Source organism: Poeciliopsis prolifica, unplaced genomic scaffold (genome assembly GCF_027474105.1).
Source record: "Poeciliopsis prolifica strain line A6 unplaced genomic scaffold, Auburn_PproV2 SCAFFOLD002, whole genome shotgun sequence".
Taxonomy (NCBI): Eukaryota; Metazoa; Chordata; class Actinopteri; order Cyprinodontiformes; family Poeciliidae; genus Poeciliopsis; species Poeciliopsis prolifica.
In genome coordinates, this window is record NW_026562377.1 from 15,079,032 (window position 1) to 15,107,020 (window position 27,989).

Here is a 27,989-nt window from a genome sequence, read left to right on the forward strand (position 1 = left end):
AGGTATCGCAGCATGAAAGCAGTGGGAAACAGAAACACTATGGCTGCCACTCTGTCTCTTACTCAGGTAACACTGTCTGTACAACTCAAATATATCGACAGCAAACGTCGCCGGCTTGTGTTTGTTTCTCTTGAAAACGCCTCGGAGGCGTTATTTAGACAGGGCGGGTGGAAACGTGAGTCCTCATCGACCGTGGTGGCCGCTTTTGAAGTTTAGTCCTGCTGTGACTGGGAAAAGTTTCTGCCTAATCTCTTCGGGGACTGCGTAAGGGCGTAGCTAGCCAGCTAGCCTCTGAGCTAACAGCTAGTTTTGTGTCAGTGTTAGGCTTTTCTGACGCTTCTTTGTCAAACTGCACACTCGTCGTGTAGCTAACGTCACTTGGCTTCGTTTCGTTTGTCGCTATTTGACATAATTTCTGCTGCAGGCTCGTCGGTCGTTGCCAAAGTGATGGTAATACGTGATACCCATCTGTGGCTCAAGTCTGTATTGTCGCTTTACTGTCACATTTCTGCTGATCAGATGTCAGTTTTTACGTTTTGTACCCGGTGTTTAGGACTGCCTCGGTGTTCGTGTGGTGTCCCGTTTGGTTCGGCTGAATCTCCAGCCTGAAGACGGTTATTATTAGAAGTAAACATGCTACAGGGAGATTGAATTAGTGTTTTCCTTTTGACCTTTTTCCACTGGGATACTGTTAACTGTTAGCCCGTTAGGTCATTTTGTATCCATGGTGTAGCAGTATGGCAAAATGTATATGACTGTTTAATGTTAAGAGCTGCTTTGCAAACATAAGAGGAAGTGAACCATAGCAGCTACTAGCCTTCCCTGCTGAGGCAAAACGGCCAGCCTGTTGCTTGTTAAATGAAGAACTACACATTTGTGTCATGTTTGTTTGTTTAGAGGTCTGATCAGTAGGTTGCAGTCCCAGGCTCGTCACCTGAGCCCCTGTTGGATGCAACAACAAATAGGTGTTTTGGCAGTGTTAGCTTATTGTTTGGCTTAATACTCTGAAAATGACCCTCTGTTTACTGTTGGTTTTAAAATTGGAGCTGAACAATATGGTGAATTGTAGTCAACATCTTTAATGAGCAACATCATAATAGCAAAGATGTGCTCACAAGCAACATTTGTCAGGCTTATGGTGTTTCAGGTACCTTGCCTTCGATTTATACTTGTGTATAATATATGAACAGTTGAATGGACTTTCACTGCTTTTTGTGCCTCCATTATATAGATCCTAGTGATCAAGATGCTAAAGCCCAAGGACAATGAAGGGGTCATCAACATGAATCAATTTTTTGTTTTGCTTTTCTATCCCAGCCATGTCTGTCATTTTATGTTTTGAGTCTTCAGCAGACTAATGGACCACAGAGGCATTTTGCTATGTTAAAATTTTACTCCATCTAAGTTATACAGTAATCAGGGTTTCTACAAAGCCTTAAAAGATCTGAAACAAACAACTTATATGGGTGTTTTTACAGTCGGAGGGCTGCAATATACGCTGTAAGCTGTACATACAGTTTTCTTTGCAAACCTGAAAAACTATATTACTTTTCAAAATGTCTTATTATGTGTTTAGGCAAATAAATTGACCATTATTTGCTATTGGCTCCTTTGTGATGGAACAAATTATGCATTTTCTCTAGGTGGCTAAAATCTGTTGTCAGTAAATTGTCTTGAGCTTACAGATGTTCAATAGGTAACAGCATACATTCGTAAAAGCACTATTACATGTGTGTTTGATTAAATTATTAGGCTATTATTCTCCCTCATTCAAGTCGGTCTTATAAAGTCTGAAATTTAACTTTATAAAACTTGCAGAGACTCTGATAATTGAGGCGTTTTCTTCTTTCAGCTCTGATTTAAAGAGTCACCAGTACAATGATCACTGTGTTACAGCCGTCAACTGTTCCTGGCACACGATTTTGTGCGTCCCATAGAAGAAGTTGCATTAGTGTGAGAGAGATAGATAGATATATGTGTGTGTCAACAGTTATCTCAGAGGCAGTTGGAAAAAGCTGACAGATAAATGCTGATGACAGACTTCAGGGCCCCGCCACCCCCTCCACGTCTCTCATTGTGCCAGGATCTGTTACAAGATTGACACCCGAGCAGATATCTGCCGTCGTCCTTCTTTAGTTGTACAGTGGAGGCTAAATTTGCACAGTGGTTGTTGGCCTTACAGTGTTGGCGAGCCGAATGGAGGCGACTCATTTTGTTCACTTCTGCTTTCCTTCGTCCCTGCACCTGTGAACTGAAGCTCTCGATGAGCTAAAAGAAAGAGGAAACGCTGATTTGTTTCTTGTGAAGCAATGAACCGGTCAGAGGAAAGAAGGGTTTTTACAGAGGTTTTGAGGGAAAGACAAATAAGATGCTGCTCTTAATGCAAGCATCTAGCGCTTTGGGAAGCTCTGAAGAGCTCTTTCTAGACCAATCAAAGTCATCAACATCGCAGTTAAGCAAAATGCAGTAGATCTGTTCGGCCTCTCTGAATGTTATCAGTCTGCACCATACAACAGTAAATGGTGTCAAGTATCTAAAGCCATTTTCTACATAATGTACACATATATCTATATGTAGAGAGGGACAGAATTAACTTCTGTCGAGTAAGAAAAACAGCTAATTGGCCAAAAAGAACAGCTGATTCCCAAAAATCAGGATGTTAAAAAAAATGCATAAATGCTGAAAAGAGTCGCCTGTTCCTTTAAAATGTGGCTATGTGACACATTGCTTCCTTGTTACATTATTGCCAAATCCTTGTATTAAGGGTAGATGCAGCTGTTCGATCGTCTGTGTTTGAAAAGCATTTTTCCTAATTTTGTTGGTCTTTTTAATTCTTGTGACTCACAATTCTGGAAGAGTTTGAGTTGAATGCCTTGAGAAGAACCTGATTTAAACAGTTCTCTCTGGAGTCGCTGCGTAAAATACTATTAAATTATGAATTTTTCATAATTACCAGGTCGAATAAGGATTGTTGCTTTTTTTTTTTCTTTTGCCTCAGCAGTTTTAAAATATTTATGGGTGACTGCTGTATGTTTGGATATTTTCAACAAGATATTTTAATGTCGTTTTTTAATCTATACATTTCCTTCTTAATATCCAGGAGTGTTTTTATTCTTATTTCTGTTTCTGGTACTTGTTGGTTGCTTGAGTTAAACAAATTATGTGGTAAAATTCAGGAGAGGGAAGTAACTAAGTTTTGCAAAGCCTTTTCTTACAAAAGCATCACAGTTAATTTTAATATTCAGAAGTTAGGTTTGGTCTTAGTGATTGAAATCATAGAGTAATACTTATGTTAAACTGGTTTACTACCACTGCTGCTTCTGTGTTATCAAAACCAGAAATCCACTCTCTAAAATTTACATGAGACAAATTGAAAAGGATTTTAATGTAGAAATGTTTTCTCTATTCCCTGCTATGGCTAGCTTTAGTATAGGGAAGGCTACTTCCTGTGACACCTTCCACAGGAAGGTTAAGCCTATGAAGTGCTTTATTCAAGTGGATTAATTCAAAGTTGAGTGAAGGAAAAATAAGTTTTGTTTAAACAGAAAAAGGTGCACAAGCAGCAGTTGAAACTTAACCCTGTAAAAACCAGCCCCTTGTTCTGTGCTTTGCTTCGTACAGAAGATCTGGACCGTCTGCTACTGAGAAACGGTTGCTTGCTGGAGGCATGGACTCTGTTAAAGTTTTAAATTTTACCCAATTGCTGACATTTAGTTTGCAAGTTTGACGCTATGAAGCTCACTGGAAATTGGGAAATTGAGTTAAATGGGAGAAATTCCTGACGGAGCCATGATGAAAAATGAGAATTGAGCCGGGTTGAGTAGGCTTGGTAAAACTGCACCTTTTAAGGATTATGAGCCAACACCCTTTATAGAGTCTGATGGAGATTCACAAGCAGGGAGATGCATTGTTGGCGCTTTAAGAGGCACCACAGTCAGGCGTGTCCATGGCACAGACTACGACTTTGGTGACGCGCCTTTTGAACCAGACAGCTGCTTACCTGGTTAGGAGAAAATGCTCATTGATCTGAAGTCCTATTTTTAGACTGAATTAGATTTTTTCATTTTATTTGGAAATAAAATTCCCAGAATTTGGCCGAGTTGTAGTGTAAATGTTCCACAAACAGTAGTGATTTGTGGAGCTGCGTAATCGGCTTGTGTTGGTCCAATATGTTTTCTCAGTCCAAAGTTTTCCACCATGCTGATGTCATTTCCCAGTAGGGCTTGGCGACTGCCCACTCTGTACCAGTGGCTGCTTTTGTGACCATGGTATCGCTGTATTTCACTGACCAGAAAACCTCCCTCACCTAAACCCCATAAAGAAAACTATAGGGTATTGTCAAGAGGAAGATGAGTCAGCAGGCTCAACAATCCCGACAAGGGAAAAGGATGCCACTGACGCAGCGTGGGATTCCTCCATATCTCAGCAGAGCTGCTGCCCCTCCATGCATGATGCAGTACTTCATGCAAACGGAATCAGTGAACAGAACATAGATCTGCTTTTTAGAAGGAAGGCGTTGATCTTATGTAATATCCTTTTTATCTACTGAATTTGGGGTTTTCATTCGCTGTAAGCCATAATCTTTAAAATCAACTTGAACGTACGCTTGCTAATCTTGAGATTTCAGATATGAAGCTGAAGCAAAAGGAGGATTTAGGTTTTTAAATGGTTTTTAGACTCATATTATTCGCATAATTATTTTGTGTGTTGTGTGGCTTTTAATCTGTTGAGTATATGTCTTACATTTCATGGCTTTGCTGTGCAGTCTGATGGATGGCAATTTTGTTTTGAACTAAATAAATAGTCTGATTACTCCATAAATATACCTGTTTAATAAATATAAATATGGGTTTCAGATTAAAATTTTTCTTACTGACCTTGATTAACTTTTTGAGGTTATCCTAATGTATCTAAACCCACCAGAATAAATATAAATAATTGATTCATTTTTTTTCTTTTTAACAGCTTTCCAGTGGAAATCCCATCTATGACAAATATTATCGACAGGTAATATTTTTCCGTAAACAACACCTTGTATTGTTTTATTGTATCAATATTTTTTACATTTTTTTTTCCTTGTATTTTTTTAGTTGTATTATGGTATAAACAGTTTTTATGCCAATGCTAATGGAGATGTTTTTTTACTACAAACACCCAGAATGATGTTGTAATACATTCCTGAAAATGGAGAAATAAATTTCTAAGAGTGTGTTACTGTTTAAACTCTGAACTCTGTCTAGTTGCTCTGATAAAGTGTTGTAGTCAGCTCTGATCTCTGGTCTACCTTCCTTTGTTGTGTTCAACAAAGGAAGTATCTTTATGAATTATTAATGTTTCTCTTTGCCAACTAGGGAGGGAATCTTCCCCTGGGCTCTATAAAAAACTACTAAGCTAATAGACTTCTGAAAAAAAAAAAAGCTTTATTTTATTATCAGTATTGATTTTAGTGAGTCAAAGGCTCCTTTCTTCCAAAGAGTGACTCTCCCAGTTTAATGCTTCATTATTTCACCCTCTCTTTATGCAAAAGGATTCTTCTGATTCTGTTTATATCATAAAATGATATAACTCTTAGGTAAATTACCACATTTCTACTTATATCTTGCTTATTGCTGTTCCTGTTTGTGAGCATGCTCATGTGTTTTTCAGGTGGATCCCACAGGGAGCGGGCGGGTGGTGGCAGCAGATGCAGCTCTTTTCCTGAAGCAGTCGGGTTTGGCTGACATGGTTCTGGGGAAGGTGAGTGAAGGCTGAAAATGGATCAGAAACATCACATCTGACTTGGTTTTTACGTTTAAAATGAATCTGAAATCTCTTCATGTCTCCGTAGATTTGGGATTTGGCAGACATTGAAAGAAAAGGTTTCCTTAACAAACAGGTAAAAACACAGTAGAGTTGCATGGAAACCTCTTCTGCCCCCTTTAGGTGTGTTTGTGAATTTCTTTCCACCTCTTTTTTTTTTTTGTTTGATTATTTTGTTTTGTGATTTGAGTTTTCACAGAAAACGTCAGTAATTTTAGCAATTTAGTCTTACATGTAATTTAGCGAATAAATTAACCATTTAATTACCACTGAATTATTGTACAATATACTGTATTTCATGAGCCATTTAAATAACATCAAACCTGCTCAAAACACTTTTAATCATCAAATGACTTAACAGCTGTTTAATTACATTAATTATCATTGCAATTTATGCTGAATGAAATGAATAATACAAGAATAGGATTTTGGTGGTGACAAAAGTCTTGGATGTGTTGAAGATTCACAACAAAACTAGTTTAATTGCATTCAGTAAGTCAAACATTTTTAAAAGACTTTGATGCCAGATGATTGCAGTTTTTGTTGTGTGACAAAGTTACGCTCCTCCAAAAAAATTGTAAAATCAGGGGAAGACGTACTGATATTCACACTTCTGTACGAAGGGCTTTAAAATACTAAGGAGGAAAAGGAGCAAGACAGCAAATAAAGTTTTTAAAACTGCTTTCAACTCAAAATTTTAAACAACTGATCAAAAGTCTGTGCTTGGATCTGACTTTCATTTTATTTTGTGTCTGATATTCACAGAGATGTCTCTGGTATTTGTTAGGCTCTGCAGGCAAGACTTGTCACAACAGTCTGTCATTTTTAAATCTGGAGGTTACGGGAAAAAAACGTGAATGCAATTAATCTGACCAGGCTGACTGAGAAGGGTTAAAAAAAAAATCCTCAAAGTTCTGCATCCTCCCCTGTTATGAGACAAATTTGCATATTTAGAGAATCAAACATGGTATCAAGATTTTGGTTAGAGGTATATTTAACAAGTAGCAAATCTAAAGAAATGACAAAGTTTATTTTTATGTTTTATGGTGTGGTTTAGTATGGCATCCTTCAGGGTTTACATGACTCTGCCTCTTCTCCCCTTAGCAATTCTTCATAGCATTGCGGTTGGTTGCTTGTGCTCAGAATGGCCTGGAGGTGGCGCTTAAGAGTCTTAATGTGGCTGTTCCTCTGCCCAAATTTGTAAGTTTGCTGCTTTGAATTATAATTCAGTGTAAAAAATTTTTTATAGCATTAACACAAATGTTGAATATTAACATGCATTGCTTTTCTACATCTGCAGCATGATACAAGCAGCCCGCAGTTGGCAAGAGGAGTGGCTGCTGATGCTCCCTGGGTTGTTAAGGTACGGAGGTTTTCTGTGGGATTTATTTGTTTTTATTTTGAGAGGTTTGTAATCTTTTATTGTGAGAATATGTAAAATAAAAAAAGCAGGTATGGTAATACTTTTTTTCAAGGTCAGTTTTAATTGTTTGAAGTTTCTGTGAGTAGCAGAAACATTATTTCCTGTTTAATTCCAGTCATTAATTCTTATGTAAATAGTGCATAATTATGAGTTTTTATGATGAAATCATTGAGCTTCTGTTTTTTTATTATTCTCTAGCCAGAGGAGAAGATGAAGTTTGACGCCATTTTTGAGAGTTTAGGTCCAGTTGGAGGGATGCTGTCAGGAGACAAGGTTAAACCGGTTCTGCTCAACTCCAAGCTGCCTGTGGACATCCTGGGCAGGGTAACAACCAGTTTAAAACTTTTAAAGTTTTATTTTCTTATTTCTGAAAAGGCACTGTAGTTTTCTTGTTTGTTTGGAAACATTGAATAGTTTCTGCTCTGGTTTTGAAAATACAAAGGAATTCCAGTACTTATTTTTTCCAATTATAGATAAAACTTTAACTGAATTTCCTCCTTGTTTTACTTTACAATCATAGGCAGTACAGATGAAGTTTCAGTAGTTCTGTTTTCTTTCTTCATGAACTTGTTCTTGTCATATTTTCTTCATGAAAGACTGAAACCTCTGGAAAAGAAGGCATGGTCAAGGTTAAATGCTTTCCTTCATCAGTTTTTTTTAATCGAGTGTACATTTTTTACTTCAAGTAAAAGATGTCAATATATGATGCACAAATTGTCTGCTATTATTTAATGCTAAATTGTCAAAACTATTAATTAAAATCTGTAATTCTGTATTTTTCGAATTATAAACTGCTGCTTTTTTCCTTCGCTTTGAACCCTGCAGCTTGTAGCCCGCATGGATTTTTCTTCATTCACTTCTTTTAAGCAGGAAGTGAATCATTGGAAGTCAAAATTGGAAATCAAAGAAGAAAGTGCTGATTTTCATTTATAACAAGCACATGCTAGCAGCAGGCATGTCAGAGAAATGTTTTCAAACTTATACGCCCTCATCATGGAAACGACACAGACATTCATATGATGCAGCTTTTAAATTGAGGGCTACTGATCTGGTATCGATAGCCGCTGCGTGAACGAATCCATGGTTCGGCGTTGGAGACACAGGGCTGCATCCTTAATAGTAGATTTGTTAAGTTGGTAAACCGAGAGCGGCGGAGATACCAGCGGCTTATAGCCCAGTGCAACTTACATATGTACGTTTCGAGTTTAAAAAAAACTAAAAACTTTGTGAGTGCAGCCTGTAGTCCGGAAAATACGGTAAATGTTTTCAAATGGACTAACACATCAGTATATAGTAATATAGTTATAGTTGGTATAATATAGTTGGTAATGTCAGCAATGTTGATTTAAGAACCAGAGATGAGTCAGTGGTTTCATTGGTAAGTTAGCATGTATCATAAATTTTTTTAAAGCTTAGTAATGTTGTCTTTGTGTGTTGAAGGTGTGGGAGCTCAGTGACCTGGATAGAGATGGCATGTTGGATAGAGATGAATTTTCTGTGGTAAGACTAATAATAAAGATAGTAGAAATAATGATAAAAACACTTACACCAGAACTGAAACACTGACTTGCAAAACTGTATTTATACCTTGAGTCTTTATTTATTTTTGCATTAGTCATGTTATGACAGACTTCTCTAAATTATTTATATCCTCCAAATCACTGTTTTGCAGGACCACATTTCACTCCAATCAAATGTCTTATATTTTCTAGACAGCTAGAAAATAGAATTTCTGACATTGTTTCTTTGCAAATTGTTCTGTTAATGTCTATGAACATCAGTTTGCAGGTTGTATAGCTGAGTGGAACAAAATCAATGTGCATGGAAGAAATTTAAAGATTGAATCACTGCTAGATAATTATCGTTTCTGATGGCTTTTTTTTGTTTTCTTTGCTACTCTTTCTCAGGCAATGTTTCTGGTTTATAGAGCACTAGAAGGAGAGTCGGTTCCCATGTCCCTACCTCCTCCTTTAGTTCCACCCTCTAAGAGGAAAAAACCTGCGGCTGCACCCGTGATGCCCCTGTTACCCTCACCTCCCTCTGTGAAAGACAGTCGCTCCTCCCACACCGGCTCGAAGACCCTTCCCCACCCTCCCAAACCCGCGCCAGCTCCTGCCCCAACACCAGCAGCAGCCCCTGTGAGTACAGCCTCCGTATCTCCTGTGCACGCAGTACCTGCTTTTGATTTTTCACTAACACAAAAAAGACCTTGAGCAACTCAATTAAAATGATCTCAAACTGGCTCGCTCAATGTGTTTTTCAAAAGAAGAAGAGTAAAAAGAATGGGAAGGTGAGTGAGTATTTGTTGGCTTGATGTACAGTGGTCGCACGGTCATTCGTCTGTGGTGTGTTTTTCTTTCTGGAGCAAAAAGTGAGGTTTTTGTTGCCTCCACAGTGGGTTGTATCGGCGGCAGAGAAAGCCAAGTATGATGAACTGTTCAGCAAGACGGATGGCGACATGGACGGCTTGGTGTCTGGAGCAGAAGTCAGAGATATTTTTCTCAAAACTGGGCTGCCGTCTGCCACGCTCGCACGAATCTGGTAAGCAGAGATGCTAACAACACAGTTGTGTTCAGACGAGATTTCAGCCAATTTCTATCCACTGATTTGTTCATTTCTTTCCATTATGGAAATAGAAATGCACTGTTTTTGATAATTAGATTAAAATAGAAGAAAATTTGTTTAATCACTGTACAAAAAGTTATTAATCTAATTCATTAACATTGTTTTAGGTGTAGTTTTACCCTACAAAGGATCTTTACAGGGCTACTACATCCTGGTGGCACATTTTTTTTTTTTACATAAAACCAGTGACATCATTGATTTTCACCCTCACATGGCTGGTGACCATCCATCCTGCCGTTTCCATAATGGCAGAACATGATGGATCTGTTGGATCATTAAAAGTAGTTATTGCCTGAGGCGGAAATCATTGGCCTCTTACGTAACTCGTGTGTTCTTGCTCCCAGGGAGCTTTGTGACATTGGAGACATGGGAAAGCTGACTCGTGAACAGTTTGCCTTGGCGCTTTATCTGATCAATCTGAAGCTGACGAAAGGCCTGGACCCACCACAGACTCTCTCCCCGGAAATGATCCCTCCGTCTGACAGACAAAACAGCAAGCAGGTGAGGCCCACAAGTTCACTCAAGTCTGTTAGTACTGTTAGAAATAAATACAGAGGGCTTTTGATTGATTTACAGAAATTTATTTTTCAAATGAACTTTTTATACCACTATGAAAAACCGTAATAAATGCCCAAACAGAAAACATTTCTTCTTCTTTTTACCAAGTATTTTGCCCAAATAACTGTTTGGATGCAGATTACTAGTGAACACATAAAGCCAAGAAAAATGGATGAAAACATCCAATAACCATGGACAAAGTTAAATATGAGCTTTGTAGGATATTTTCCTCCCCCCTCAAGTGCTCTCACATCATTGTTCTGTGAACCAAAGTTTATTTGTAACTTCAAAAGTTTCTTACGAGTTTTTGTCATCAAATATTCATATAGTTCTTTCCATCTTTGCATCGTGTTGCTGTTTCTTAACTTCAAAATTTTTTTTGTGTCCCATCTTCTTCCATCCATAAAGTGGTTGTTCTTCCTGGGTTTAAAAAGTCTTTCCTTACTTACTGTCTGTAGGTAAACCTATGCACTTGTTGTGATGGTGTTTATGTTTTTCAGAACAATGCAAACCTGGCAGCTGACTTCTCTGCCATTAAGGAACTTGACACCCTCAGCAACGAGATTGTTGAATTACAAAGGTAAGATATCATCCTGATATTTACATTAAAGAGATGCGATGGACCTTCTTGTTGAACACATTATGGTGACGGATGTGGCACCGCTATTGAGACATTGAAAAAAACCTTGAAAAATAAAGAAATAAAAAAAAAAACGTTTAGATCCCCGGGGAAACAAAGTCATGGATTATTGATTAGAAGTTCATAGATGTTCTTATCAACTTAAAAAGTAAAGAATAATTTAAAAAATGCTTCTATTACATGTATTTCACATTGATAACTAAGTAGTAGCAACAGTTTACAAGAGTACTCATGTTTGAAAATTATTTTTTAATGTGGGATTGTTTCTGCTTACTAAATGAATCTACTTACATTAAAGGTTTGAGGTAATTAGAGTTTTTTTCTGAAAAGTGGGAGATCATGTTGCTGCAGTAAATGATTGAGTTGTTTTAAGCCCTTCTGTGGAAAGCTAATAAATGTAGATACCACTACATTTATCAACTATGTTTATCAACCTTCCCAGTAGAAATGTTGGAGGTATATGCAAAGTTTCTGTCAAATGTGATCAGATTTGTATCTGGAAAAATACAAACATTTTTTTTGTGAATCATAGGAAAAATATTTTCATTCTGTTACATAATTATGGTTAAAGCCTCGGGGCTATAGCAATAAATAGTCTTGTCCTCCGTTCACCAGCAGGACGCGATGTTTCCATCAGACTGCTAAGCTGGTTTGTACAAGTTAAAGTTTAAATTTGTGAGCTAAATTTTGCAATGAACATAGAGTTTAATGCATGATAAAATCCTTGAAATGGCCCAGACACTTTTTGTTCATAAATGGAAATAAATAAACATTTTGTGGGGGATTCGGGAGCTGCAAACTTCAACATTTGGTTTTAAAACTAAATAATTTAGCTGCTTTTTCATTGCAAGGGAGGGAATGTAGAGTGAGAAAAAGCAGAGAAATCAGGGAACTTCTCTTCCTCTGCCTGGATTTGCATAGTTCCTCTTTTCAAAGAACATTCTTGCTGTTATTTGCACATCCCGTTGATATTTGCACACTTTTTTTTCACTTCTAGTAAATTGGTCGGTTGATACTTTCTATGCACAAATATACACACATTCAAATTTATTTCTTTTTTAAAATGCCCTACTCAGTTGTACATTTCTTTATGTCTGAATATGTTATTTTTCTTAAATGTACAGTGTTATGCTGTCTTATTGCGTTTTTTTTTCTTTTTTCTCTTCTTCTGTTTACCTGTAACTTGCTGCTGGTACATCTGAATTTCCCAAAAGTGGGATGATAAAAAGATATTTTTTATTTTGTTTCTTATTACAAAAAATACTTTTCGGGTGCAGCTGGAGCGGTTGATGCTTTGTTTGTGTTTGCATGAATTGTATTTCTGGAACACACTTTGTTTCGGTTGCTGGCTGCATCTGTTGTTTTGTTTTAAATGGAAAAGAGAATTCAAGTTCCCCAGTCATGAAAGTTGAGAGTGAGAAGTGAGAAACTGTTCAGTCCACCTACATTCTGTATGTACAGTCTTCAAAGTACCCTTGTAGCAGATGTTAAAGGTACTTGTAGGTGAAAGTTGGAGCCAAGTCAGAGATCAGAGTTAGATCATCAGATCAAAACTAGGGACCTGGAGAGATGTTGCGATTTTGCAGCTGCTTCAGAAGTTGGCTGCAACCCGCTCCTCAAAATGAAGATGGCTGTCAAAATGAAAGCAGGTAAGAAAGGATGAGGTGTTCAGCTGCAATATTAGGAGATAGTTTGAGTTTTGATGTGTGGCGTGAGACAAAATTTGAGAATAGTTGCTGTGTTTGAAACATATTTTTAGCTTGCTTTGAAGACAGACAGCAAAGACGACTGGCTTCAGATTGATTTATTTTTAAATAAGGTGCTTACAAGTAAAACTAGAATCTGTGGGTTGTCTTCACATAACAGGAAATCTTAATTTTCTTCCTGTTATTACACACCATCTAGCAGTTTATTTACCGGTATGTAGCGCCAATTCACAACAAATGTGATCTCAAGGCACTTTATAAAACAAGTGCAATTTTAAGACATACACTGTCTTAAAGTCTATTTGCTAAAGAACAAAAGTTTTAAAAACAAGGTTAAATAAATGCACTGGTGTAAATACGGATATTTTTATTTCGACATATACTTTATCTTTCGATTTTTCAAACTCGTAACCTGTTATATTTTTTTACTAGATAGAGCCAAAAGGCAAAAAAAACTTTACAGTTTTCTTTCAAATGAAGAAGTTGAGTAAATTTGCTGCATGTAGATGTTGGCTAAAGTGTTACTAGATGTGCATGCTGACATAAGCTTAACTTGACAAGCTTATATATTAAGCTTGTTGTTGTTGTTTTTTTACAATCTCAGTCCTCTTTAATTTATGTACAGAAGTTGTGTTCACTGTTGCTTTCCACATATTTAAAAGAAATCTTTGTTGTCACAGTAAAACGTGCAAAGAGTCAGGAAAGATTAGACCAGAGGCCAGCAGCAGGACAATGAGGCAGGGACTTCTCAGGTAAGGAGGGATTATAATTCGAGAGTAAGAGAGGGAAAGGGAAGTAATTTAAACTTTTTTGTAAAAAGTGGAACCTTTTGAAAAAGATGCTGCAAATTTGGTAATCTTAGGCTGGAACTACCACAAAAAACATAAAGTTTCTGTGGCCTGAGACAGTCATATGAAAGTTAGGTTTTTGGTCGGATGCTCCAAGATTGTTGCTGAGGTTTTTTTTCTGAAAAGTGACTTTAGCTGCATTTTCTTCATAAATGTCCTCAAACTTTGTCAATATTTCACTATTGTCAAAATAAGACAATTTCAGAATTGTGATGTTTCCGTTAAATAAGAAAAGCAAATAAAATCACACCTGAATAAGTTTGCTCATGAATAAGTCATTAAAAAAAGCTGCACCATGATCTTGCAACTAGTTCCTTCATTGTTTGGGCCAGTGGCAACATCTGGTTGTTGATCATGTGACTTGTGTGATCCAAAACAGGTGTTTTTTATTGCAGTTTTGTGGAATAGACCAATTTTGATACGGCTAAAAATAACTTTATCCTAGTACAAAAGAATTATAGAAAATTAGGTTTTGCTAAATTGCCGTGTTTCCATTAAGCTTATTTACTTTTAAAATGTCATGTTGCGCAATTATATGGTTTGATGCTGATTAGTCTAGAATTAGGATTTATTTTTCTAAATTGCTAGAAAACATGCACAGTTAAAAGCAGTCCACAAGGGGTGGAGTCCTGCCATTTTTAGATGCATGTCTGCTGAATAAAATGCTTCAACTCCCTTCCCATCATTTTATTCAGCTGTGTACAACCAGGAAAACATGCCAGACAACAGCCACTGAAGACTGACTTTGGATGCCACTGCTCTAGATATAACTTTAGGTATCTGTACTAATTTTTCAGATCTTGTGGCAGACATGCCTGCTCAGAGTGAGACAGGTGGTCCTATTGGTTTAACAGATGGATGTATTTTATGCAGTGAGATTAAAAATAGTTAATTTGTAGTGTTTCTTTTTAGTGTTTATCATTATTGCGCTGATTCTTTTCAAGCTTTCTGATTTAAAAATACATATATTGGTTTGTAAGTACCATAAAAAGCAAATCAAATTCGTACAAAAGGACCTGAACTTTCTGACAACACACCACCCATCTCTGATTTCTAACTCCTGGTAGAAATAGCAACATGAAACGGATGAGCAGCCCAGGAAGGACAAATGATAGATGCTGTATCTCAGCTCCTCATGACTCATCTGTCCTCTCTCTCCACCTTCCTCCATCCTCATGCAGCCATCTGCTTCTCGCTCCTCACTTCCCACACATTTCACTGTCCAAGCACATGCTCACTTTCTAAAACACTTTCTCTCACTGCGATTACAGCACCCTGCCTCCTGGAAATCTCGCGAATTCGATCTGACGCGTCTCCACACAGCTGCGTTCGCTCTGGATTTTTGTGCAGCTCTTTGTTCCGTGAAGTTGTGATTCGGGGACGGGATCATGGTAGTTCAGGGAACCGAGGTGGCGGTGTTTGAGAAGCGGGGCGCAGCAGACACCTGGCCCTGGCTGGGTGGGGTGGGGCTGCAGAGTTTAACCTGTCTGTCCTCCGTGGCTAACCACTTCTGTCTCCTTTGCTGGACACCCAGAGAGAAGATCTCTGTGGAAGAGGAAATCAAAGAGAAGGAGGAGGCTATCCGACAGCAAACAGATGAAGTACAGGTAAGGTTGGACATTTGCTGGTTTCCTGTGTTTTGAGTAAAAGAATATTTTTTAAGCAAATAAAGCCATTTTATGCGGGCATTTACGGATGTTTAGCTGGTGTTAAAAGCATGATTTCTTCCCCTTTTAGGACAATTCAAGTACTTTTTTAAATCAAATTGAAATGAATAAATGATCTCTGCAGTCTGAGATGCTTCCTCTGAAATTCCTTTAATGTTGTTCTGAGTGAATCAGGTTATAGTCCTCCTGAAGGTGTGTCCAGCCCTCTGAGCCCCAGAGATTGTCTCTATTTTGGGAGCTGTCTGCTTAAAGGGCTAGACTGCTCTACTTTTAAAAATTCAGTCTTGAAGCAGCGAGGGTGGATCTTCAGGGAGTCTGACGCTGAAGCAATTTGACTTGTTTAGCTGTTTTTACTGTAATGAAAGTTTATTACAGAACAGCAGAGGCTTATAGTTGCAACTTTTCATAATCTAAGTGCAGCACTGCAGTGGACTTAGATTTACATCAACATGGAAAGCTAATCATACCCTGTGAACCTTTCCACAACAAAAACTACTTTTAGTATATCTTACTGCTACAGAGTCTAAATCAGACTGGACTTTGACTGGGCCATTCTAACCCATAAAATGTATTTGGTCTAAACAGTGCGTAAGAACATTTGTGACCACAGAACTTAATTTCTGTCCTATTTTTGGTGGTTGCTGCTGCTGGTGATGTTTATTTTTATTTTTAATATATATTGGAAAATTAGTACCAAGTAAAATGTTGGGTGCAACACAAAACATTTTCTTTATCGGTGAGTAGGTCCACGTTTTTCCACTCAGTTTTATTCAGAAGCCAACTGTGCTGCACCCAAAATCTGTTTTTATTTGATTTTTTTGAATTTGGCCAAATTTAGGAAGGGTTTTTAGATGCTATTCTTTGCCTACAGAAGTTTTGTCTCAACATTGATGAACACCACATTGTAAAATTGTTTGCCAAAATTGAGCAAACAATTAACTAAACTGTTAACTAAAATTAACTAAGCTGTTACAAACAATTTTTGTTTGTAACAGCTTAAAAAGACATGTATTGTTTCTCTTCCACTTAACTGTCATGCAGTTAAGTGGAAGCACGTTACTTTGTGCTGGTCTGTCGCACACTATCCCAATTCCATCAGTAATATTTCTTGCAGAAAAGCTGCACCAGTTAATTTTTTGATCTCTGCTCGGGTGTCAGGGCCTTCAAGATGAAGTGGCGAAGGAGACCGAGGAGCTTCAGCGGCTGCAGTCTCAGCGTCAGAAGGTCCAAGAGGCTTTAGATGAGCTCGACCAACAGAAGAACACCTTGGAGGAGCAGCTCAGCCTCATTCGACAGCAGACTAGCCAAGAGACACAACTTGTACGTTTCACAATTTGTAAATCATCACAGCTGAAAGTTTGGTGATCCTGATACATTTTAATGGAAACATTCTTCTTTGAAATCAGAAATGTCTCAAGTCCTGTGCAGCTTCACATACGCTTACGTCTTTCCAGATCTCGTCGCTGCAGTCTGAGCATGAGGAGCAAGAACAAAAGATCTGTCAGTACGAGGAGGAGCTGGTTCAGGCACGAGAGGAGCTTCTGGCCCTGCAGGAAGAGAGCCGGAAGCTGCAGGAGAAAGTCCAAGCTGCTCAGGAACAACTCACTCCTCTGCAGGAATCTGTGCGGGACTCTTTCACTCAAGTTTCTCAGGTCAACTCAGTTAAAAAGGCTTAAGTAGTTAAATAAAAAATGTGCAGAATGGATATTTAAAAAAAAAATGCAATTAATCATCGAGAGAATAGTTACTAAAATAATCATTTATTGCAGACCTAGATGGAACTCATAGCTACATTTACTTATCTGGCGACATCTTGGTTTTGGTTTTCTCATCAATGTGATTCCACTGAACATGGAATATATAGGATCACCATGTAATTGTTTTTCTCTGCTTACTTTCTTTAGGTTCAGCAGAAAGTACAAGACCTTCGCCTGGAGGAGAGGTCAGTGACGGCGCAGCTCAGCTGGAAGAGAGCGCTAGAGGACAGCTCTCCGGTCATGGTCAACGGCTCGGCTAGCTCCACGGCAGAACTTGACCTCTTCAGTGACGACCTGCCCAAGGAGCTGAAGGAGGATGAGCTAGCTGCTGTCAGCAATCAGCAGAAAGAACATTCAGACGAAAAGGAGAGGGAAGGAGTCGAGGAGAAAGATGGACAGAAGGAGGAACAGAGTGCAAAGACTGCAGAGGAGGAGAAGAGTAAATCTGATGCCCTGGATGACCTCTTCTCCAGTCTGGCCACCGCGGATATGTACAGCAGTCTGTCATCCATCTCTAAGGCTCGAGATAATCAAGTTGGGGTAATGTAGTCACATGAATTTATTCCATGATTGTGTTTCATACATATTTAACATAAATAAAACCTATCTGTCAAGTGTTAGTCTTTACGTTGCTCTGCTCATAAACTATATTTTTGTTTAACTTCAGCAGGAAAACAATGTTGCGGCAGCTGATGTCTCATCTGACGTCTCCGATGCTGAGTCACTAAAAGAGACTCCACTGAAGGTACAAAACTCGATTTGATCAAAGTTTGATACATTACCAAAGCAAAAGTATTGAAACATAAATCCTAGGTTTCTTTTTTCACTCCTCCTAAGCAGAAACCAACTCCCTCAGAGAGAGAGGAATTAAATAAAGCCTTGCTACTGAGAGAATTTACAGAAAAAGGATTTGTCAAAATTGTTTAAAAAAAAAAGTTTATCCATTTTGAATTAAATTCTCCTTTTAGAAGCCAAATAATCACATTTTTTAAAATCAAAAACTGATGGACACCTTTCTCTCTTATAAAAACTAAACACATTTATTTTATTTTAACTGAACTTTCATGTAGCATAAAGGTTACCATGAAGATAAACTTCATGGTAACCTGTGATATTGCATGTAATATTGAATACTGAAACTCTTAGTCAACTCTTTGCCAAGAACAATCACATCCCGCACAAAATTTGGCATCACTCTTTGTAATTAATTATTTAAGAAATGAAAAAATCCAAGAAGGCAGTTGGGAGCTGAAAGAGTCGTCTCTCTTTAAGAAATTTGAGTCGTAAGAGCTGACTTTGTTCATTTTCCGCCACGTTCAAAATTTAATAGGTTTGAAATGTAAATACTGTTTCTCTCCTTTTGTGACTCAGTTTGAACAGAAGGTGGAACGTTTTAGAAACCCGGTGGCAGATTTCATAAGTTTATAAGACAAACTGGTTGGAAAAATGGTCTGCTACATCAAAAAAGTGGAATAAATACACAAATAGATTGCCATAAATACAGTGGTAGAACTGTTTCATTTGTCATGTCTCTCTTACTCTCTGCTGCTGCTTTATCCCTAAAAACACAACAGGATTCTGTTCACTGCTGATTTAGAAAAAGCATTTTGAACCACCATCATGTTCTTACCAGCAGTGCTAGCATTAGTTTGGTGTGAACTGCTGTTAGAGTACCTTTAGATACTCGTAGTTCTGTCAGTAAGAAACATTTCTCTATCCTTGTTTTGGTCAGCTGTTCAGTTTTCCATAAATATCGTCTCTACATTATGTCACATTTAACCAAACGCCAGATCGTTTCTCGATCTTCATCTTTACCAGATTATCCCATGTAAAGCTGTTTTAACTAGACACACATCATGTGAAGTGAAGGTCATGCATTGTTACATGTTTTTTTTTTTTATTTAAGCCTGACTAGAGTTAATTTATGGAGCAAAGAAGAATTTGGAGTAAAATAAGACTTAAAAATAAATCACATCTTGTAATCACAGATCCACAAAAAGATGTGAATGAATGAGCAGGTGTAGAAAAGCTGCAGAAGGACAACTACTTAAGGGGTTTAGTAATGTTTACTGTAAATACATGTGGTATTTTGTAATGCAGAAGCCATGTGGCCTCCCAACAGGTCGACTCTCCGGAGCCAGAGAGCCAACAGGAGCAAACCGAGTCTACAGAATCGACGCCCTCCCCGTTGCCTCCGCAGGCCGGCGCTCGCTCCCTGCCACCACAGACGAGCCCCCCCTCCCTGCCAGAGATCGACTTCTTCCATTCAGACCCTTTCACCGACCGTAAGCCTTACAATAGTCAAACTTCATATTTAAGAACAATATATATTGTAGGCAGCTAAGTTCTTTGCATAAAGTGGCTCATGCTGGGTTACTATTTTTTTCCTGTCTTTTCTAGATGATCCATTCAAAGAAGATCCGTTTGGAAAAGCAGATGTTGCAGGTGGTTCTCCATTTCAACATACTCACTTAAAGGAGACATATTATGCAAAATTTCCATTTTGCATGTTTTTGTACTTCCATTTTGACTTGTACTGCTTCTGAAAACAGCCCAAGTTCTTAAACAAAACAAAAAACACACCCAACCAGTTCTGGGAAAATAGTTCATGTTTTTTGGTGTCTGGAAAACGACCCGTTTCAAAAACTTCCGGAATGTGACATCACTAATCAGTCGGCACTGCTCCTGACCCAGCAACACAAAATTAAGCCCTTTGCCTAGCAACCCCAGCCAAGCCTTGGCTGCAAGCAAGGCTGCAAGCAAAGCTACAGAACGTTTGGTCCGATGGTTTTATGGCTGCATGCGCTGCACAATGGGTGCTGGAAAAGATCAGTGTCTTGTTTCTGACTTAAAACCACTTTCTCCATTCTTGTTGGTTGAGCAGGAGCCTCTACTTCCGTTTTTCAAAGATGTACGGTTGTATAATTGTGCATCTTTTTGCAGTCATTTTCACATGAGAGTGTAAACGTTGAGTTGTGGGGCCCGGTCAGAAGCAGCTTTTTTGGATTTAAAGTGTACCGAGAGGCCCTAAAACAGCTTCTTCTGAAAGAAACTCAAAATAGCAGACCTGAGCAGACGAGATCTCATTGTCTTAGAATGATTTTGTACAAAATTTGCAATGGACATGTGTTGAAAAGCCTGTACACCTATTCTAAACTGTAGAAGGAAGCATAAAAGGTCACTTTTAAGTATAAAATCTGTTTATCTAAACACTTTTATGTAAGAATCTTAATCTAGTGAATCTGTACTTTTTTTTTCTCAGATCCTTTTGGCGGAGATCCATTTAAAGGCTCAGACCCTTTTGCAGCAGACTCTTTCTTCATCCAGCCCTCCAGCAACACTTTTCCCTCAAAGGACCCATTTTCAGCCTCAGGTGACCCATTTGGCACTACTCCTGGAATACCAGAACCGGACCTCTTTGCCGCCAAGGCTAAGGATGAACCTGCAGCACCACCACCGTCTTCAACAACACCAACCCCAGACCCATTTGCCTCCAAGACCACCAATCCAGCATCTAGTGATCCCTTCCGCTCCACAGGGGACAACGTGGATTCAGACCCATTTGGAAGCAAACTGAACAACGCCGGGGAGCCGGATCCGTTCAGTTCACAAGACGGAGGGTCAGATCCATTCAGCTCTTCTTCCACAAGCTCTGACCTGGCAGTGGTGCGTATGGCCCAATTCACTGCCCAGTCTAATAGTCTGGTGGTTCAGTCTAACTATGGGTTGAATTTTCTAACCCATTCAGATCCAAAACTTCATAAGCTTAAAAAGTGCAGCGTCTCTAAAGGGTTTAATTTCATATTGATAATTGGGTTTGGGGTATTAAGGTCTGACTTTTTAGGCATGTATCTCAAAAAGTTAAAAGTCCAATGTACAAGTTTAAAGTTAAATGCATAGAAATATTTGCAGCTAAAAGCAAGAGCATCCACAAAAAAATCTTTTATATTTTTTTATATACTTTGCTCTTTAAATTTACTCAATCATCTTTTAGATGCAGTTTTCTACACAGGTTCTGTAATCAGAGTTCCAATTTGTTCATATTTAATTGGTTCTAATATTTGCAAATATTAGTTAAATAATTAATGGCTTCTAAAATAAAATGCATGAATTTTAACACTTATGATGAGAACTGCTTTGTTTCTCATTGACAGGCATACCAAGTAAATAAAACTTTTCTTATTTTATTTTAATTATTATTATTTTAATTATTTATTTATTTTATAAATTACTGCATATTCATGTCGCTGATTTAAAATTGGATATGGAGACCAAACATGTCTTGTTTTAGTCAGGATGGATATGCCATAAATGAGTGGTAAAAAAAAGGGGTTTATAGTGACAATAGAAAGCAACAGAAGGTATGGGAGGAAACTTGATCTTTCCATGTTTCTTTTCTGTTTGAATAACTTTCTAGTCTGGGACAAGAGATTTTCTTTCTGTCATGGACGTTATGGAGTTTCTGTGTTTCTGTTTTAGAAGGACTCAGCGCCATCCAATGATCCCTTTGCTCCAGGAGGCACTACAGTGAGCACCACCTCAGATCCAGGTATGACTTATGAAATGACGCCACCCTGTGGCAACAAAACATATCGCAGCTACTACATTTAAACAAGTGTTTTCTGGAAATAGTTAAACGCACGCTGCCATGTTTGTTCCCGTTTCAGATCCATTCGCTGCTGTGTTTGGCAACGAGTCGTTTGGAGGAGGATTTGCAGATTTCAGTGCTTTGACAAAGGTGAGTTTTAGAGTTTAGGTAAATCCTGCAGCTTAGAAGATTGAAATAAAGTGACTTTATGATGGCAAATGCATGACTGTGTCAATAAAATGTGAATATACCATAAAGACAAATGTCTTGACAGGACTGGGTGGTTGGAAAGATGTTCTCTACCTTGCTGCAGAAATGTTCATCAGTCTTTCCCAACTGTGATTCTAACAACATATTTTTACATTTTGTCACTTTACAACAACAAACTTTAATGTATTTAATTGAGATTTTGTGTCGGGACAGACCAGCACAGATCAACATAATCTCCTTCACCCTGAAGTCACTTAATCAGCAACTAGAGTCTTCCTGTTTGTAATTTTTACTCCTCTGAGGTTTGTTAAAAAACATCAGTGAAGAAAACAAAGAACAAGGACAGCAGACACATCAACTATTCACCCAAAAGTTGTTCTATTTTTGTTATGCTGTCATTTTTCTGTCACTTTTCTGCTTTTGTAAACCAGTGTTGAAAACCATAAATTGTTTTCCACCCACTTCACTCTTATGTGCTGATTTGTGTTGGTCTGCCAACACAAATATGGAAAAAATTAAGCAGTATGAATATTTTTACAATGCACTGCACATCTGGACTTGCCACAAATTTACTAGCATAATGAAAATGCTTGATGTTTGCGTCTTTGGAAGCATAGACCTGTATTTATGTGAACCATCTGTTCCAGTCGAACGGTCCCGACCAGTTTGGCATCAACAACAAGAACCTGTTCCAGGAGGACAGCCAGCCTGCCAACTCTGACGTGCCGCCTGCCCTGCCGCCTAAAACGGGTACGCCAACTAGACCGCCTCCCCCACCTCCAGGTCAGTTCAGAAAATCATCCAGATTTGACTCATAATCGGCTCCACCTCTGGTGTGGATGGGTTAACACTGCGAGTTGTCTCTGCTTCATCAGGTAAGAGAGCGTCCGTCTCTAGGACAGAGTCCTCCGACTCCTTCCAGCGACGAGGACACTTCCTTCAGACCTCTGGAGACTTCTCCACCTCTTCCTCCCTGCCTGCCAAGGACCCTTTAGCTGACCCCTTCGCCCCCTCCTCCCCTCCTCGCCACAACGTGCGGGAAGCTGATCGATTTGCCAGCTTTGACAAAGTGAGCACCTCCCTCTCCCCATCTCCCTCACCTCCTCCTGAATGTCAGTAGCCTCACCTCTTCTCTTTATGTTTCTGCTCATTAATCACATCTGGTCCTCCAAGAATGTGAAACTATTCAGTCCATTCACTGCCAACAGATACCAGAGAAGACAAATAAACATTTTATGCATCGATGCACAAGGTTGCCTGTATTCTTAATTATAGATATATATATATATATATATTTATGTTTGCCTACATTTATTAAAGCCAGCTGACAAAATCTTGTGCATTTTGAATACTGCCTGCTGCTGTTTTTATATTTTAGCTACCTAGCAACAGTGCTGTTGCTTTGCATTGTTAAAAATATTATTTCTGATTTATTTTTGGGATTCCACTTTGTTTAACTCTTATGGTTGCACTCCTTATTTTGTTATAAAGATTATAAACAGTTTAATATATTTAATCTGCAGTTAAATTGCATTTTTCTGTAGTCACACACACAAGTTGTGGTGCCGGTCGTTATTGACAAACATCTTGACTCGTGTTTGGCAGTGAATGGAAAGATGAAAACCTGCTTGAGTGACTTTTGTTTGCCATCCCAACTCAGGACATTGACTTTACACCCTGTCCATGTGCGAGCAAGTCAAACTTATTTACAAGATAAAAACATAAGCTGTGTTTAAACTGCCTTTTTCAAGATTTTTATTCCACTTTTATCCTTGAAATTGACTCGACTGAATTTTACTAGCTACAGTATTCATCAAGCAGGTTGCTCTAGTTTATGCAGCATCAGGTCGACAGTGGCGGAAATGTTTCAGTAGTCAATGACCTACAAGCCTGTGAGCTTTGATTTAAACCAGAGTAAAAACATTGAGCCTCACATGGGCTGCACTTTTCGACTGAATCATATTTAAAACGTTTTGAATTTTAAAACAAAAACGATTTCATTTGGACCAAACCAAGAGTTGAGCTTTCGCCATAACTAAATAAATAATTTTCTAATGGTGCCATTTTACTAACTGCAGCTCTGCTCCTGTAACACAGCGTACAAATGGGTGGTCAAGCTGTAATTTTGGGATGGATGGCTGTATTTCCTTCTTGATTTTTGATGCCTCTATTATCACATTACCCCACCTGCATGCCTCTGTCGAACCCTAACCTGCACACACTAACCGTTTCCTCAAACATCCCCCAATTCATTTGTTTTCCTCTTCGTGCTGCTGCTAATTAATTCATGCATCCACCCGTCATCCATTCATCAACTTATTTCACTCTCAGCTGTCAGCTGATCAGCATTGTGTGGTTGCTTGTATTCTTTGTGTGTTTATGTGTTTGTTATAAAGAAATGTTTAATAAAGTCTTGAATCATAGCCACCATCTCTGGCTTTTATGTGCATCCATCACCTCTCCACTTGAAAAATCCAAAGTTTCTCTGCATTTTTAGTTTGTTTTCAGATACGTAAGCGTGTGCTTCATATTGTTTTTCCAAAGCATGACCCAGGAAGGGCTATATGACCAGAAACTTGGTGGGGATTTAAAATTGAATTATTAGATTTTCAACATGTTTTATGATTGTGGAGTTTAAAAAAAAAGAGGTTTAGAAAAACTCAAGATGAATTGACTCAACAAACAGCCTTCAATTTGATACAGTTATTAAGAAGGGGAAAGTGCAGTCACAGTTTTGAAACAATAGTTTTCTCGCAAATCCTGAAAAGTATTATACCCTTGGGAAAAACAGTTTTTCTAGAGGATTCAGGTTTTAGTGCTAACATGGCCTTGGAAGAAGGTTGATTTATTGATTTATTTTTTTAAATCTGGTGACCCACTGTTGTATCAATATCACATTAGTTGAAAGACCCAATGTCGTCCCATTTTCAGTTGACCAGCAGAGTGTCACTTTATTTTAACTGGCTGGTATTTTAAAGAGGCTCTGAGTTTGTATTTTGTTTTAAAGGGAACCGTAGCGTCACAAACCTCTACCACATTGAGCATTACATGGTTCCCTCCCAAATTTATGCTATTTTTTCCCAGACCAAACCCACCTGGAATGTTTCTTGCTAAAATATCCTCTTAACTAAAACCACACAATTTAAAATATATACAGATATTTTTACTAAACTCTGTGATTGTTGAAACGAATTTTTTTTTTCATCTGAATAGAGTCTAATGGCTGTTCTGATGGCCACAGAATAAATCTGCAATCTTTTAGAAGTGATTACATTTTTTAAAAAAAATTTTCTTAACTGAGATTTGAGTAAATTGCCATTACAGATAGAAAATAAAACATCTTATTTTTTGCTTAGCCTTAAATATCACTGATCAATCGGATGTGAAGATTTTGTGAAGTCTGCATGGTCTCTCCTCTCTCCGTTTCATGTTTCCACCCCTCCTCATCATGCATGCTCTATTTATGTTGTGATCCTGATCATGGCTGCTGTGTGTTGGTGACCAGATTGGTTATTTTTCTTTGCATGCCTGGAAACAAAAAAAAAATGTGATGAATCTGTGGCTCCTTTCACTGAGAGTGATGAGCGACTCGAGCCCAGTCTGGGGCAGTGACCTGATTATTTCCAAAGCTCCTGTCCGGTTCCCGTTGTGGATCTGTAAAGTGGGTGTGATGTTGATCATATGACTCAATGGAAATCCCAGCTTGCATGCTTTTTACCCACATTTCAGCCTGTTGATTTTCATCCCAGTCACATGTCTCCGTGAAATCCACAATGACAAAACGCCCAAGAGGATGTCACTTGTGGATGTTTCTTTTTTTTCCCCCATGAAAAGTGTATTTCGTTCTCGTGCTTGTGATGGTCGTAATAGTTGTCCATTTGTGAAAATGGACATTTTGGGTTGACGAGTGAAAATGTCCACTTTGAGAAAGATTCTCCACCCAACGTGTCCTCTGTGTTTGTTCTTACTCTGTTTCATGGGTGCAGTATCCAACCGAGGAAGACATGATAGAGTGGGCAAAGCGCGAGAGCGAGCGAGAGGAAAAGGAACGGCTAGCAAGGCTCACCCAGCAGGAGCAAGAAGACCTGGAGCTCGCCATCGCTCTAAGCAAGTCTGAGCTCTCCTGAGGCGGCGGCTCCCCTCAGCCGGGCTGGCGCCGCACAGCCTGACCCGGCCCGAAAAGCACCAAAGCAACACGGGGGGACGTGCACAGATCTGATGCAGCAGCAGCTCCTGCAGAGACTTCAAAACTGTTCCCAGAAACATTCAGCGCCCCTCTGCCCCCTTTGACCTGCTCACTGTTCTCACACCGCAGTAAAACGCTTCTCCATTCTGCCGGTCTGCACGGGTTTGACGGAAAGGAAAAGATGCAAGAGTTAAGAGACACGGAGGAGGAAAATGAACCAAGATGGCTACAAGCCTAAGCCTGCAGAATCTAACTTATTTTAATATGCACTCAGAACTAGCCTGAAACGATCCGTTTTCTGCCACTAACAACACTACTCCACTTTTTCCTTTCCTAAGGGATTTAACATTCGTGTACTATAGTACCCAGAAATCCCCGACTTTTCTCTGTGCTCTTCAATCACCCTGCAAAAACCACATTTGGCTGTGAAAATTTGAGGTTTTGTGTAACAAAATGTAGCCTCTGTAAGTATTTTAAGTAGCTCTTTTAAGCTGCGCGATCATGTATTGCCCTGGAGATCTGATCAGTTTTTTTCCCCCTATAAGTGAACTTTTCTACATGTATTCCCTGAAATCCTGCGAAATGTAAACTGCATGTAAAGAGAAGAAGAAAAACAAAAGAAGTCCATTATATCAGTCTTCTGCAGGAGATGGTATTTTTCATGTTTTCACTCATTTCTCTTCTTTTATGTTTGGCATGTTTGAAGATTAGGGATAAAACTACTTCCTTTCAATGGCATTTAAGTTTTGGGACACTACATTTAGGGTTGCTGAATATTAAAAGAATCATTTTTGATATAAATGTAATCTATTCTTACCTGATTTCATCATTTCTGGCTTTATGTCGGTGCCGTTTAGATTTTCCTAAGGCAAAGTATAAAAGTATTCTCTCTTAAAAGAAAAATTGTTTTTGATTTTATTTTTGATAAATCTCTCATTTGACCCGATTTCAAAGCGTCGCTGTGGTTGGTGCTCATTCTCTTGCCGCTCCCAGATGTTTTTCGGGAGATTTCTGTCCTTTGTGTGTCCATCAGTCGTCGCATCGCAGCAACTTTCTTTTATACTTTCAGCAGATCTTTCGCTGAGTCGATTTTAGCTCACCAGCTCGTGCTGTGACAATAAATCCTCACATCTTACTTCATCTTCATGTCTTATCACAACCGCACTAACAGCTGCCCGAGCTTTTCTGTTTTTAAACAGTCTGGTGTTTTCTCCCAGTAGAGGTACTTGTCACACGTAAAAGCTGGATTCTCATAAGGGAAGATTTGGCTGAAAAACAGACTGCCTCCATTTCTTTTTAAATCGCTTGTTGATCAAATATACTACAGCATTATGGATCGCTTTTGTTATGACTTTTACCATAAATCTTGTTTATGTTTAACCCAACTACTATCTGTGACTAAAAACAGCACTTTTTAACAAGTGCAGCATTGTGTTGAAGTTTATTGTATATAGAAGATTTGCATGTCTGTTTCCTGAGTCTGTTATGCCAGTGTTAATAGTTTTTTTTTTTATAAAGGCCATCTTACTGTCCTTTGTACAGACAAACCCAGAACCACTCATGCTCGTAGACTTACTCTTAAAGTCTTTTTAAATCTCGAAGTTATTGTACTTTATTTTGTATTTTCTAACTTGTAAGAAAGATCATTATCGGGAGGCTTAACCAGAAAAAAACAAATTGTAACACATTTAATTGAAACTGAATAAATATTAAAATGTGTAGTTTTGCAGTGTTGTTTTGTTTTGTTTTCTTTTCTTTGTTTTTTCCTCACTTTCAGCGACTCCATGCAGAGAAAATATCCAATTTCAGTGAGATGTTTACGTCGACTCAGTCTGGATGACTTACTCATTTTGGTTTGTTGGAGTGACCAGAGATTTACTCTAACCCACTCAGAGTCAAAATTATACATGGAGGCTTAGATACTGTATATATTGGTTCATTTAAATTGTCCTTTTTCGGCTCAGTTTATACATTTTGAATTC

General features: G+C 38.5%; 1 protein-coding gene across 7 annotated transcripts; it reads left to right on the plus strand.

The window, feature by feature from the left end:
* Positions 1–27,728, plus strand: eps15 (epidermal growth factor receptor pathway substrate 15). Of its 7 annotated transcripts, XM_055057575.1 has the most exons (27): positions 1–66; positions 4,966–5,007; positions 5,647–5,736; positions 5,828–5,875; positions 6,904–6,999; positions 7,100–7,162; positions 7,421–7,546; positions 8,663–8,722; positions 9,130–9,360; positions 9,618–9,763; positions 10,192–10,348; positions 10,906–10,985; positions 13,432–13,503; positions 15,134–15,206; positions 16,425–16,586; positions 16,721–16,918; positions 17,171–17,563; positions 17,691–17,768; positions 19,146–19,308; positions 19,424–19,468; positions 20,286–20,396; positions 20,562–20,689; positions 21,503–21,572; positions 21,691–21,761; positions 22,469–22,604; positions 22,697–22,890; positions 25,808–27,728. In XM_055057575.1, the coding sequence occupies exons 1-27, from the start codon at positions 13–15 to the stop codon at positions 25,946–25,948; spliced, it is 3,228 nt and encodes a 1,075-aa protein (XP_054913550.1). In that variant the 5' UTR covers positions 1–12; the 3' UTR covers positions 25,949–27,728. The 7 variants fall into 7 exon arrangements, with proteins under 7 accessions (XP_054913550.1, XP_054913507.1, XP_054913515.1 ...); XM_055057532.1 differs by having other exon boundaries at positions 20,286–20,689; XM_055057540.1 differs by having other exon boundaries at positions 17,694–17,768; positions 20,286–20,689.
* The last annotated feature ends 261 nt before the right edge of the window (positions 27,729–27,989 follow it).

Coding starts and splice junctions, on each gene's coding strand:
- eps15 (XM_055057532.1), top strand. CDS start 13: ATGAAAGCAGTGGGAAACAGAAACACTATGGCTGCCACTCTGTCTCTT. Junction 10,986..13,431: donor GAGATTGTTGAATTACAAAG/GTAAGATATCAT, acceptor TTGTTGTCACAG/TAAAACGTGCAAAGAGTCAG. Junction 15,207..16,424: donor AGCAAACAGATGAAGTACAG/GTAAGGTTGGAC, acceptor CTCGGGTGTCAG/GGCCTTCAAGATGAAGTGGC.